The sequence below is a fragment of the Neovison vison genome, chromosome 2 (genome assembly GCF_020171115.1).
Source record: "Neovison vison isolate M4711 chromosome 2, ASM_NN_V1, whole genome shotgun sequence".
Lineage (NCBI taxonomy): Eukaryota > Metazoa > Chordata > Mammalia > Carnivora > Mustelidae > Neogale > Neogale vison.
Window position 1 is genome coordinate 79,603,666 of NC_058092.1, and position 14,508 is coordinate 79,618,173.

At 38.2% G+C, this 14,508-nt stretch overlaps 1 protein-coding gene across 6 annotated transcripts in view; it reads left to right on the plus strand.

The window, feature by feature from the left end:
- The window catches only part of CCDC18 (coiled-coil domain containing 18), a 118,461-nt gene that overhangs the window by 41,671 nt on the left and 62,282 nt on the right, over positions 1 to 14,508 (plus strand). For 5 of the 6 annotated variants that reach the window (XM_044238699.1, XM_044238702.1, XM_044238703.1 and 2 more), the window contains 2 exons: positions 9,255 to 9,389; positions 9,782 to 9,859. In XM_044238699.1, coding sequence (XP_044094634.1) covers positions 9,255 to 9,389; positions 9,782 to 9,859 — 213 coding nt within the window. The remainder of the gene's footprint in view (positions 1 to 9,254; positions 9,390 to 9,781; positions 9,860 to 14,508) is intronic. The other variant, XM_044238701.1, reaches the window with a different exon arrangement.

Genomic DNA, 14,508 nt, shown 5'->3' on the forward strand with positions numbered 1-14,508 from the left:
ACCATTGTTAGAATAATACTAGATTTGTAATTATCCTTGCAGTTATCTTTATTGAGAGTTTTATTTCTCCATATGGCTTTGAATTATTGTCTGGTGTCCTTTCATTTCACTTTTTTTTTTTTTTTCCAATTTATTTATTTTCAGAAAAACAGTATTCATTATTTTTTCACCACACCCAGTGCTCCATGCAAGCTGTGCCCTCTATAATACCCACCACCTGGTACCCCAACCTCCCACCCCCCCGCCACTTCAAACCCCTCAGACTGTTTTTCAGAGTCCATAGTCTCTCATGGTTCATCTCCCCTTCCAATTTACCCAAAAGCACATACCCTCCCCAATGTCCATAACCTTCCCCCCTTCTCCCAACCCCCCTCCCCCCAGCAACCCACAGTTTGTTTCGTGAGATTAAGAGTCACTTATGGTTTGTCTCCCTCCCTATCCCATCTTGTTTCATGGATTCTTCTCCTACTCACTTAAGCCCCCATGTTGCATCACCACTCCCTCATATCAGGGAGATCATATGACAGTTGTCTTTCTCCGCTTGACTTATTTCGCTAAGCATGATACGCTCTAGTTCCATCCATGTTGTCGCAAATGGCAAGATTTCGTTTCTTTTGATGGCTGCATAGTATTCCATTGTGTATATATACCACATCTTCTTGATCCATTCATCTGTTGATGGACATCTAGGTTCTTTCCATAGTTTGGCTATTGTGGACATTGCTGCTATAAACATTCGGGTGCACGTGCCCCTTTGGATCACTACGTTTGTATCTTTAGGGTAAATAGCCAGTAGTGCAATTGCTGGGTCATAGGGCAGTTCTATTTTGAACATTTTGAGGAACCTCCATGCTGTTTTCCAGAGTGGTTGCACCAGCTTGCATTCCCACCAACAGTGGAGGAGGGTTCCCCTTTCTCCGCATCCTCGCCAGCATCTGTCATTTCCTGACTTGTTGATTTTAGCCATTCTGACTGGTGTGAGGTGATATCTCATTGTGGTTTTGATTTGTATTTCCCTGATGCCGAGTGATATGGAGCACTTTTTCATGTGTCTGTTGGCCATCTGGATGTCTTCTTTGCAGAAACGTCTGTTCATGTCCTCTGCCCATTTCTTGATTGGATTATTTGTTCTTTGGGTGTTGAGTTTGTTAAGTTCTTTATAGATTTTGGACACTAGTCCTTTATCTGATATGTCGTTTGCAAATATCTTCTCCCATTCTGTCAGTTGTCTTTTGGTTTTGTTAACTGTTTCCTTTGCTGTGCAAAAGCTTTTGATTTTGATGAAATCCCAAAAGTTCATTTTTGCCCTTGCTTCCCTTGCCTTTGGCGATGTTGCTAGGAAGATGTTGCTGCAGCTGAGGTCGAAGAGGTTGCTGCCTGTGTTCTCCTCAAGGATTTTGATGGATTCCTTTCTCACATTGAGGTCCTTAATCCATTTTGAATCTATTTTTGTGTGTGGTGTAAGGAAATGGTCCAATTTCATTTTTCTGCACGTGGCTGTCCAATTTTCCCAACACCATTTATTGAAGAGGCTGTCTTTTTTCCATTGGACATTCTTTCCTGCTTTGTCGAAGATTAGTTGACCATAGAGTTGAGGGTCTATTTCTGGGCTCTCTATTCTGTTCCATTGGTCTATGTGTCTGTTTTTTTGCCAGTACCATGCTGTCTTGATGATGACAGCTTTGTAATAAAGCTTGAAGTCCGGAATTGTGATGCCACCAACTTTGGCTTTGTTTTTCAATATCCCTTTGGCTATTCGAGGTCTTTTCTGGTTCCATATAAATTTTAAAATTATTTGTTCCATTTCTTTGAAAAAGATGGATGGTACTTTGATAGGAATTGCATTAAATGTGTAGATTGCTTTAGGTAGCATAGACATTTTCACAATATTTATTCTTCCAATCCAGGAGCATGGAACATTTTTCCATTTCTTTGTGTCTTCCTCAATTTCTTTCATGAGTACTTTATAGTTTTCTGAGTATAGATTCTTAGCCTCTTTGGTTAGGTTTATTCCTAGGTATCTTATGGTTTTGGGTGCAATTGTAAATGGGATTGACTCCTTAATTTCTCTTTCTTCTGTCTTGTTGTTGGTGTAGAGAAATGCAACTGATTTCTGTGCATTGATCTTATATCCTGACACTTTACTGAATTCCTGTATAAGTTCTAGCAGTTTTGGAGTGGAGTCTTTTGGGTTTTCCACATAGAGAGTATCATATCATCTGCGAAGAGTGATAATTTGACTTCTTCTTTGCCGATTTGGATGCCTTTAATTTCCTTTTGTTGTCTGATTGCTGAGGCTAGGACTTCTAGTACTATGTTGAATAGCAGTGGTGATAATGGACATCCCTGCCGTGTTCCTGACCTTATTGGAAAAGCTTTCAGTTTTTCTCCATTGAGAATGATATTTGCAGTGGGTTTTTCATAGATGGCTTTGATGATATTGAGGTATGTGCCCTCTATCTCTACACTTTGAAGGGTTTTGATCAGGAAGGGATGCTGTACTTTGTCAAATGCTTTTTCAGCATCTATTGAGAGTATCATGTGGTTCTTGTTCTTTCTTTTATTGATGTGTTGTATCACATTGACTGATTTGCGGATGTTGAACCAACCTTTCAGCCCTGGAATAAATCCCACTTGGTCGTGGTGAATAATCCTTTTAATGTACTGTTGAATCCTATTGGCTAGTATTTTGGTGAGAATTTTTGCATCTGTGTTCATCAAGGATATTGGTCTATAGCTCTCTTTTTTGATGGGATCCTTGTCTGGTTTTGGGATCAAGGTGATGCTGGCCTCATAAAATGAGTTTGGGAGTTTTCCTTCCATTTCTATTTTTTGGAACAGTTTCAGGAGAATAGGAATTAGTTCCTCTTTAAATGTTTGGTAGAATTCCCCCGGGAAGCCATCTGGCCCTGGGCTTTTGTTTGTTTGGAGATTTTTAATGACTGTTTCAATCTCCTTACTGGTTATGGGTCTGTTCAGGCTTTCTATTTCTTCCTGGTTCAATTTTGGTAGTTTATATGTTTCTAGGAATGCATCCATTTCTTCCAGATTGTCAAATTTGTTGGCGTAGAGTTGCTCATAGTATGTTCTTATAATAGTTTGTATTTCTTTGGTGTTAGTTGTGATCTCTCCTCTTTCATTCATGATTTTATTTATTTGGGTCCTTTCTCTTTTCTTTTTCATAAGTCTGGCCAAGGGTTTATCAATTTTATTAATTCTTTCAAAGAACCAGCTCCTAGTTTGGTTGATTTGTTCTATTGTTTTTTTGGTTTCTATTTCATTGATTTCTGCTCTGATCTTTATGATTTCTCTTCTCCTGCTGGGCTTAGGGTTTCTTTCTTGTTCTTTCTCCAGCTCCTTTAGGTGTAGGGTTAGGTTGTGTACCTGAGACCTTTCTTGTTTCTTGAGAAAAGCTTGTACCGCTATATATTTTCCTCTCAGGACTGCCTTTGTTGTGTCCCACAGATTTTGAACCGTTGTATTTTCATTATCATTTGTTTCCATGATTTTTTTCAATTCTACTTTAATTTCCCGGTTGACCCATTCATTCTTTAGAAGGATGCTGTTTAGTCTCCATGTATTTGTGTTCTTTCCAAACTTCCTCTTGTGGTTGAGTTCTAGCTTCAGAGCATTGTGGTCTGAAAATATGCAGGGAATGATCCCAATCTTTTGATACCGGTTGAGTCCTGATTTAGGACCGAGGATGTGATCTATTCTGGAGAATGTTCCATGTGCACTAGAGAAGAATGTGTATTCTGTTGCTTTGGGATGAAATGTTCTGAATATATCTGTGATGTCCATCTCATCCAGTGTATCATTTAAGGCCTTTATTTCCCTGTTGATCTTTTGCTTGGATGATCTGTCCATTTCAGTGAGGGGAGTGTTAAAGTCCCCTACTATTATTGTATTATTGTTGATGTGTTTCTTTGATTTTGTTATTAATTGGTTTATATAGTTGGCTGCACCCACGTTGGGGGCATAGATATTTAAAATTGTTAGATCTTCTTGTTGGACAGACCCTTTGAGTATGATATAGTGTCCTTCCTCATCTCTTATTATAGTCTTTGGCTTAAAATCTAATTGATCTGATATAAGGATTGCCACTCCTGCTTTTTTCTGATGTCCATTAGCATGGTAAATTCTTTTCCACCCCCTCACTTTAAGTCTGGAGGTGTCTTCGGGTTTAAAATGAGTTTCTTGGAGGCAACATATAGATGGGTTTTGTTTTTTTATCCATTCTGATACCCTGTGTCTTTTGATTGGGGCATTTAGCCCATTAACATTCAGGGTAACTATTGAGAGATATGATTTTAGTGCCATTGTATTGCCTGTAAGGTGACTGTTACTGTATATTGTCTTTGTTCCTTTCTGATCTACCACTTGTAGGCTCTCTCTTTGCTTAGAGGACCCCTTTCAGTATTTCCTGTAGCGCTGGTTTGGTGTTTGCAAATTCTTTCAGTTTTTGTTTGTCCTGGAAGCTTTTAATCTCTCCTTCTATTTTCAATGATAGCCTAGCTGGATATAGTATTCTTGGCTGCATGTTTTTCTCGTTTAGTGCTCTGAAAATGTCATGCCAGCTCTTTCTGGCCTGCCAGGTCTCTGTGGATAAGTCAGCTGCCAATCGAATACTTTTACCATTGTATGTTACAGACTTCTTTTCCCGGGCTGCTTTCAGGATTTTCTCTTTGTCACTAAGGCTTGTAAATTTTACTATTAGATGACGGGGTGTGGGCCTACTCTTATTGATTTTGAGGGGTGTTCTCTGAACCTCCTGAATTTTGATACTCGTTCCCTTTGCCATATTGGGGAAATTCTCCCCAATAATTCTCTCCAGTATACCTTCTGCTCCCCTCTCTCTTTCTTCTTCTTCTGGAATCCCAATTATTCTAATGTTGTTTCGTCTTATGGTGTCACTTATCTCTCGAATTCTCCCCTCATGGTCCAGTAGCTGTTTGTCCCTCTTTTGCTCAGCTTCTTTATTCTCTGTCATTTGGTCTTCTATATCGCTAATTCTTTCTTCTGCCTCATTTATCCTAGCAGTGAGAGCCTCCATTTTTGATTGAACTTCATTAATAGCTTTTTTGATTTCAACTTGGTTAGATTTTAGTTCTTTTATTTCTTCAGAAAGGGCTTTTATATCTCTGGAGAGGGTTTCTCTAATATCTTCCATGCCTTTTTCAAGCCCGGCTATAACCTTGAGAATTGTCGTTTTGAACTCTAGATCTGACATATTACCAATGTCTGTATTGATTAGGTCCCTAGCCTTCAGTACTGCCTCTTGTTCTTTTTTTTGTTGTGAATTTTTCCGTCTTGTCATTTTGTCCAGCTAAGAGTATATGAAGGAGCAAGTAAAATACTAAAAGGGTGGCAACAATCCCAGGAAAATATGCTTTAACCAAATCAGAAGAGATCCCAAATCGTGAGGGGGGATTTCTCCCCCCTTACGATTGGGTGAGGGATCTCCTCTGATTGGGATCTCCTTTGATTGGGATCTCCCAATCTCTTCTGATTGGGATCTCTTCTGATTTGGGGATAAAAAGAGGTTCAAAAAGAAAGAAAGAAAAAAAGAATTAAAAAAAAGAGATTGAATTAAAAATTCAATCAAGAATTTAAAAAAGAATTAAGAAAAAAAAGATTGAAGAGATTAGGATCTCTTCTGATTTGGCGATAAAAAAAGGTTCAAAAAGAAAGAAAGAAAAAAAAGAATTAAAAAAAAGAAAATGAATAAACAAAAGTATAAAAAAGAAAAATATATATATTAGATAATCTAGTTAAAAAACGTTAAAAGAGAAAAGGGTAAAAGTTATAAAAAATTTTAGCAGAAGAAGAGAAAAAAAATGAAAAAGAAAAAAATTAAATTAACTGCAAGACTGAAAAATCACAGGCAGAAAGCCATGAGTTCCATGGTTTGTTTTCTCCTCCTCTGGAATTCTGCTGTTCTCTCCTTGGTATTGAAACTGCACTCCTTGGTAGGTGAACTTGGTCTTGCCTGGATTTCTTGTTGATCTTCTGGGGGAGGGGCCTGGTGTAGTGATTCTCAAGTGTCTTTGCCCCAGGCGGAATTACACCGCCCTTACCAGGGGCCGGGCTGAGTGATCTGCTCGGCTTTGCTTTCAGGAGCTTTTGTTCCCTGAGCGCTTTCCGTAGAGTTCCGGAGGACGGGAATACAAATGGCGGCCTCCTGGTCTCCGGCCCGGAGGAGCCAAGAGCCCGGGGCCCCGCTCCCCTGTGCGCCCTCAGCGAACAGCTCCCAGTAACTCGCGTCTGCCCAACCTCCGGCCGCGCTCTGAGCTCACCGAGCTTGCGACCGGTTCAAGGCAACTCCAAGCTGCGAGCTTACTGTCGGCTCTGTCTCTGCAGCCGGCTTTCCCGTTCCAATATCCGCAAGCTCTGCGACACTCGGACACCCCCGATCCTTCTGTGACCCCGCAGGACCTGAGGTCACGCCGACCCCGTGTGGGCTTCGCCCCGGTTTAGCCTCCGGAGCGATGTCCCTCAGCGGAACAGACTTTTAAAAGTCCTGATTTTGTGCTCCGTTGCTCCGCCACTTGCCGGGAGCCGGCCCCTCCCCCCGGGGTCTATCTTCCCCTCGCTTTGGATTCACTTCTCCGCCAGTCCTACCTTTCAGAAAGTGGTTGTTTTTCTGTTTCTAGAATTGCTGTTCTTCTTCTCCTCGATCTGCCGATGGATTTGCAGGTGTTTGCAATCTTTAGATAAGCTCTCTAGCTGATCTCCTGCTAGCTGAGGTAGTCTCAGCCTGCTACTTCTCCGCCATCTTGACTCCTCTTTCATTTCACTTTGTAGATCTCCTTTGAGCATTTCTGGTAGGGCATATCTAGTGGCCAAAACCCCCTCAGCATTTATTTATCTGGGAATGTCTTAATTGCTATCTCACTTTGGAAGGACAGTTTTGCCAGATGGTAGGATTCTTGGTGGACATTTCAACACATTGTCTTTTGGCTTCCAAAGTATCTGATGAGAATCTGCTTGTAATGTTATTGCGGATCCTTGTATGTGATTACTCATTTAACTCTTGATGATTTCAAGATTCTCTGTCTTTTGAAAGTTGTTTTTTTTTTTTTTTAAGATTTTATTTATTTATTTGACAGACAGCACAAGTAGGCAGAGAGGCAGGCACAGAGAGAGAGGAGGAAGCAGGCTCCCTGCTGAGCAGAGAGCCTGATGTGGGACTTGATCCCAGGACCCTGGGATCATGACCTGAGCTGAAGGCAGAGGCTTTAACCCACTGAGCCACCCAGGTACCCCTGTCTTTAGAAAGTTTTCATTATAATATGTCTTCATGCAGTTCCCTTTTGAGTTCATCTTTCTTGGAGTTGAGATTCTTGGATGTTTTTATCAGTGTCTTTCATTAAATTCAGAAATTTTCTTTCTTTCTTTTTTTTTTTTTAAGTTTTTAGTCAAGTAATTTCTACACCCAACATGAGCCTCAAACTCATGACCCTGAGATCAAGAGTTGCATGCTTTTCCAACTGAGCCAGCCAGGTGCCCCAAATTTTGACATTTTCAATCATTATTTCTTCAGATATTTTCAGTGTCCCTTTTTCCCTCTCCTCTCCTCCCATGATCTGCATTTTGGTCTACTGGATTTTGTCCAGCAGGTCCTTCAGGCTCTGTTCACTTTTCTTCCATCTTTATTTGTTCTGTTCCTCTAATTTGTTATTTGATTATTTTTGTTTTACTGTTTCCAGAGTTCCTTAGTTTTGTTTGTTTGTTTGTTTAAAGATTTTATTGATTTACTTGACAGAGAGAGGTCACAAGTAGGCAGAGAGGCAGGCAGAGAGAGAGGGGGAGGCAGGCTCCCTGCCGAGTAGAGAGCCTGATGCGGGGCTCAATCGCAGGACTCTGACCTGAGCCAAAGGCAGAGACTTAACCCACCGAGCCACCCAGGTGCCCCTCAGAGTTCCTTAGTTTTAATACTTTCTATTTGTTCTGCCATATTTGTATTATATACTTATGTGAGTGTTATATATATCACATAATTTTTGCCATATTTGTTCTGCCATATTTGTGTTATATACTTATGTGTGTGTTATATATATCACATAATTTTTGCACTTTTGTATATAATATGCACATATATGCATATACACATATCAGTAATTTCCTATTTTGTCTTCACAAAAGTATTTTGAAATTTTGATAACACCAGTTATTGTTGAAGTTGTGGGAGTGAGAATCTTCTACATTTCTAATCTAAGCATAAATTTTGATGCACTTTGAAGAGAAATACCTAATGAAATTGGAAATGTGCTTATCCTACAAACAGAAAGTCCACTTCTAGGTGATCTGTTCTAAAGAAACTCTAATACATAAAGGGACATGCACACAGGATGTATTTAACATTGTTGTGATGGTGAAAAATAGAATATTAAACTGTTTTTGAGTAGAAGAGAAGACAAACTGTAGTTTGTTGTTACAGTGGAATACTGCACTGTTAGAAAAAGCAATGAACTAGATCCACATATGGATGCATAGATAACTGTCCAGGGATGAATATCTAAAATAATATTGAGTAAAAAAATCAAGCCACTAAAACTTGCATGTGTTTTGATATTGTCTGTGTAAAATTTTAAAATAGAAATATATTACATATCATTCATAGACCTACATATGTAGTAAACACAAAAAACATGTGTGAGAAGCATGCCCGAGAATAATACTGACCATATCAGATAGTACAGTTGACCTTTGAACAACTTAAGGGTTAGGGGCACAGTCCTCCTACGCAGTTGAAAATTCACATCTAACTTTTGACTCCCCAAAACTTAATAGCCTACTCATGACCAGAAGCCTTGGTGATAATAAAACAGTTAGCTAATATATATTTTGTATGTTACATGTATTATATAGTGTATTCTTACCATAAAGTAAGCCAGAGAAAAGAAAATGTGATTTAAAAAATTGTAAGGAAGAGAAAAAATACACTTATAGCACTATACTGTAAAAAATCCTCATGTAAGTGGACCTGTACGATTCAAACCTGTGCTGGTCAAGGGTCAGATCTATTGATGAGGGAGGAAATCAACTGTATTGATGAAAGATAAGACCTGGCTATGTGATTTCATTTCTTCTCTCAAGGGAGAGAAACTGAAGGAAATTTGGCACAATGCAAAAGTCTGTTTAATTTCAGTTGTAATTTAACTTGGGAGTATTATACTCTTTTCTGTATATAACATGTTTCATGATTTTTATAAAATAATATGAAAGATAATAAATCGTGTTTTTATGTTTAGCTTGAATCTCAACTAGAGAAAAAAGACCAACAGTTTAAAGAACAAGAAAAGACTATGTCCATTTTGCAGCAAGATATAATATGTAAACAACATCATCTTGAATCGCTAGACAGACTCCTGACGGAAAGCAAAGGGGTAAAATCTATCTTTGTAAAAGTGCTGTTTATTATATTTATTTATTCATTTTTAAATTTATTTTTTAATTTATTCATCTGAAAGAGACAGAGATAACAACAGAGAGCACAAGTAAGGAGAGAGTGGGAGAAGCAGACTCCCATTGAGTAGGGAGCCCAATGCAGGGCTCTATCCAAGGACCCCAGGATCATAACCCAAGCCAAAGGCAGACATTTAATTGACCAAGCCAACCAGGTGCTCCTGAAAATGTTTAAACGCTGACAAATACTTATGTTTCTGTAACGTACGTTTAATTCTAATTAAATCAATTGCTTAACAGCCCATTAGTAATGCTAAAATTAAAACATTTATACATGTACTCATATTTTTGCTACTAATCTATGTGTTTTTAGGAGATGGAAAAGGAAAACATGAAGAAAGATGAAGCTTTGCGAACATTACAGAACCAGGTATCTGAAGAAACAATCAAGGCCAGTATGCTAATTTTTTAAAACTTTTTTTTAATAGAGACATTCTGTAGCTTTAACACTTTTCTCTATAAGTTGCAAAAATTACTTGGATAAAAACTCACAAGTAAAGGTTTTACCTGAGTCAGTGATCTTACTTTCTGTGAGAATATTTTCTTCATTGTGAATTATAATCTTAATTATTTGATTGTTGATAATCTGTTTTGTGGATTATCTAACCTCTTTTTTTTTTTTTTTTGCCTGAAGTAAGGCTTCTTTTTTAATGAAAAATGTTTTTTTTTTTTAACTGTAGCTACTTATTAACATTACCAGTAAAGAATTAACAGAAGAAGTGAAGGGGCGCCTCGGTGGCTCAGTGGGTTAAAGCCTCTGCCTTCAGCTCAGTTCATGGTCCCGGGGTCCCGGGGTCCCGGGGTCCTGGGATCGAGCCCCACATCGGGCTCCCTGCTCAGCAGGGAGCCTGCTTCCCCCACTCTCTCTGCCTACTTGTGATTTCTGACTGTCAAATAAATGGGTAAAATCTTTAAAAAAAAATACACACACAAAAAAACCAGAAGTGAAGGGAGATGAATCTACAAGCAGTTGAGTTTTGCTTCTTTATATCAGTTCTGCTATAAGATTAATTAAGGGTAAAATCAGAATTTCCAGATAAAATACAGTTTCATGGATACTCTGTCTTCATGGTTTAAAGAATGGGTTTAGGAGCTGAGTTGACTTGAGTTTCAGTTCTGATTTCAGAGTGCTTACTAGTTAACTTTAACCCTGGCTAGTTCATTTAAGTCTCTGAACTTTAAGTTTTTCATCAGTAAAATAGAGACAGTAATACTCTGGAGGAAGGTCAGTATGAGGAGGAGATGAAATGAGGTACCTATAATAGTTGAGCACATACTCAGTTACTCAAAGTTTAATAAGTACTTATTATATATTTGATATTTCTCCTTTGCATTTTTAATGTTAAAAATAGGTCCAAACATGCTGTTTATTAAACATGAATGTTTATTCTGTCATATATGGCTTGAATATAAAGAATATTTTAAAAATCCAGTGTTATTTTTGTCTAGTATTCTGTTTTTAATCCATTTTGTTACCAAGTATGCCATTGTAAACACAATTATATGTTTATCCGTAGCTTTCATATAGTATTCTTCAAAACTTTCAACATTTAATGCCATGTCAGTTAATTTCCTCATGTAAAAATAACATCTAACATCATTAGCATGAAAAAAAATCATTATAAAAGTTATAGGCGTGAAATAATTTCATTAAATAAAATCTATATTGCCACTTACCTCCTGTTTTTTATTAAGCTGCCTAACACATCTAGTAGCTTATTTCCATATGTTAGTAACCAGGTATTAAAATTGGTAAAAGAAGAAATTATGTCATTGGGTTTTATTCCCTTAATAGGAAGGTTTTATATTATTGGGGCAAATACCAAAATGAAGAAGAAACATAGAAACAACATTCCTATGACTAAAGCTATACCAAACCTAACACACAGGGTATTTGTACCAACAAAATTGAAGTTTGAAATCGAGTTTCTTCTTTTTTTTATTTTTTATTTTTTAATTTTAAATTTTTAAATTTTTTATTTTTTATAAACATATATTTTTATCCCCAAGGGTACAGGTCCGTGAATTGCCAGGTCCACACACCCCACAGCACTCACCAAAGCACACCCCCCCACCAATGTCCATAACCCCACCCCCCTTCTCCCAAGCCCCCTACCCCCAGCAACCCTCAGTTTGTTTTGTGAGATAGAGTCACTTATGGTTTGTCTCCCTCCCAATCCCATCTTGTTTCATTTATTCTTCTCCTACCCACTTAAGCCCCCATGTTGCATCACCACTTCCTCATATCAGGGAGATCATATGATAGTTGTCTTTCTCCGCTTGACTTATTTCACTAAGCATGATACGTTCTAGTTCCATCCATGTTGTCGCAAATGGCAAGATTTCATTTCTTTTGATGGCTGCATAGTATTCCATTGTGTATATATGCCACATCTTCTTTATCCATTCATCTGTTGATGGACATCTAGGTTCTTTCCATAGTTTGGCTCTTGTGGACATTGCTGCTATAAACATTCGGGTGCACATGCCCCTTCGGATCACTACGTTTGTATCTTTAGGGTAAATAGCCAGTAGTGCAATTGCTGGGTCATAGGGCAGTTCTATTTTGAACATTTTGAGGAACCTCCATGCTGTTTTCCAGAGTGGTTGCACCAGCTTGCATTCCCACCAACAGTGGAGGAGGGTTCCCCTTTCTCCGCATCCTCGCCAGCATCTGTCATTTCCTGACTTGTTGATTTTAGCCATTCTGACTGGTGTGAGGTGATATCTCATTGTGGTTTTGATTTGTATTTCCCTGATGCCGAGTGATATGGAGCACTTTTTCATGTGTCTGTTGGCCATCTGGATGTCTTCTTTGCAGAAATGTCTGTTCATGTCCTCTGCCCATTTTTTGATTGGATTATTTGTTCTTTGGGTGTTGAGTTTGCTAAGTTCTTTATAGATTTTGGACACTAGTCCTTTATCTGATATGTCGTTTGCAAATATCTTCTCCCATTCTGTCAGTTGTCTTTTGATTTTGTTAACTGTTTCCTTTGCTGTGCAAAAGCTTTTGATCTTGATGAAATCCCAATAGTTCATTTTTGCCCTTGCTTCCCTTGCCTTTGGCGATGTTCCTAGGAAGATGTTGCTGCGGCTGAGGTTGAAGAGGTTGCTGCCTGTGTTCTCCTCAAGGATTTTGATGGATTCCTTTCTCACATTGAGGTCCTTCATCCATTTTGAGAAATCGAGTTTCTTCTTGATTCTGTTATTACCACCTTCCTTTCTTGACTTTGGCTGTGCCCTCTACATACCTTTATTTGTTCTTTGCATAAAAAATTGTGACTTTAGGGGCGCCTGGGTGGCTCAGTAGGTTAAAGCCTCTGCCTTCAGCCCAGGTCATGATCCCAGGATCCTGGGATCGAGCCCCACATTGGGCTCTCTGCTCGGCAGGGAGCCTGCCTCCCCCCCTCTCTCTGCTTGCCTCTATGCCTACTTGTGATCTCACTCTGTCAAATATATAAAATATTAAAAAAAAATTATGACTTTAAAAAAGTGAATTTTTAAAAAATAACCAATCAAAGAATATATTCTTACAATTGGTAAATTCTTAAAAAATGCAGTCAGTTCAACCATTAACAAAGGAAATACAAATATAATTAATGAAATCATAAAAATTCTGAATTTTCTAACTGCAGAAGAGTTGTAAGAATCAGTTTAAAGTTATATCACTTATGAAAGTATGACTAGTGAGAACTAGAAGATTGATGAGAAATTTTGAACAGGAATAAGAAACCAGTAAATTAAAGCAATTATATTACATGTGGTTAAATAGAATATTGAAAAGGTGCCTGTTAGATTTAGAGATTTTTTTTTTTTTACTTACTTTCTTTAGTTTTGTTTTGCTTTTATATTCCACTCTGAATTTTTTTCTTTTCCCAAAGAAAGTCATAAGTGGAAAACAACAGCACCACCATGAAAGAACTTAGCTGCTTTTGTTGAAGATAGGTAGACTAGAGCCCATACCTGTTTACCCCTAGATTATACTCCTGAGGAAGTTCTTTGCTTCATTGAAGCAGTGTCTTTGTTTTAATTTCATTCATTTTTTGTCCATATATACACACATGTGTATTTATAGTTGGTTCGTATGAGGTGAATAATGCTTATCCAAATGACTCTCTTATCCATAGACTCTCAAACTCCTTGTTCAAATAATAAAACCAACAGAGTAGTGAGTGTTCTGGGTTTTATTATTTTAAAAATTGATTTATTTTAATTAAATTTTATTTTGAAAAATTCCAAACCTACAAAAATGGAAAGGATAGGACAGAGAACATTTGTGAACCCTCTGCCTAGATTTACTGTCTGTTAAACTCTAGCTACATTCATTTCATCTCTCCCCACACACACCTACACACACATACCCACTTGTGCATGAACCCACCCAATCTCATACTTATACATTTCCTTTTTGTTAGACCCCTGAGAGAAGATTGCAGATGTCATAAGACTTTACATCTTTAATATTTAAACCTGTATCTCCTGTGAACAGAAACTTCTCCTATGTGACTACACCACTTTACACACCAGAGAAATTAAAAATTAATTCAGTGACATCGTTCAACACACAGTCCATACTGGAATTTTTCCAGTTATTTAAAATTGTTCTTTATAGCGTTACTACTTAAAGTATGGTCTGTGGACTAGCGATATCAGCATCACCTAGAAACTTGTTTGGCTTGCAGAATTTTGGCTGTACCCCAGACCTACTGAACAGAATTGGGATTAAGGTGAAGGAAGGTGGGGGGTGCCTGGATGGCTCAGTCGATAAGCGTCTGCCTTCTGCTCAGGTCATGATACCAGGATCCTGAGATGGAGTCTGCTCAGTGGGAAGCATGCTTTTCCTTCTCCCACTCCCCGTGGTGTCTTCCCTTTCTTCCCTCTCTCTCTGTGTCTCTCTCTGTCAAATAATAAATAAAATCTTAAAAAAAAAGGAAGTAAATTGCTTCTGGTGTAAAATTTAGGGAGATGCTTACTGTTGGGGTTGTATAAGTGTAGCATTGTCGTTTGGCATGGCCCTGAGAGTGAGTGCCTCCTTAAATT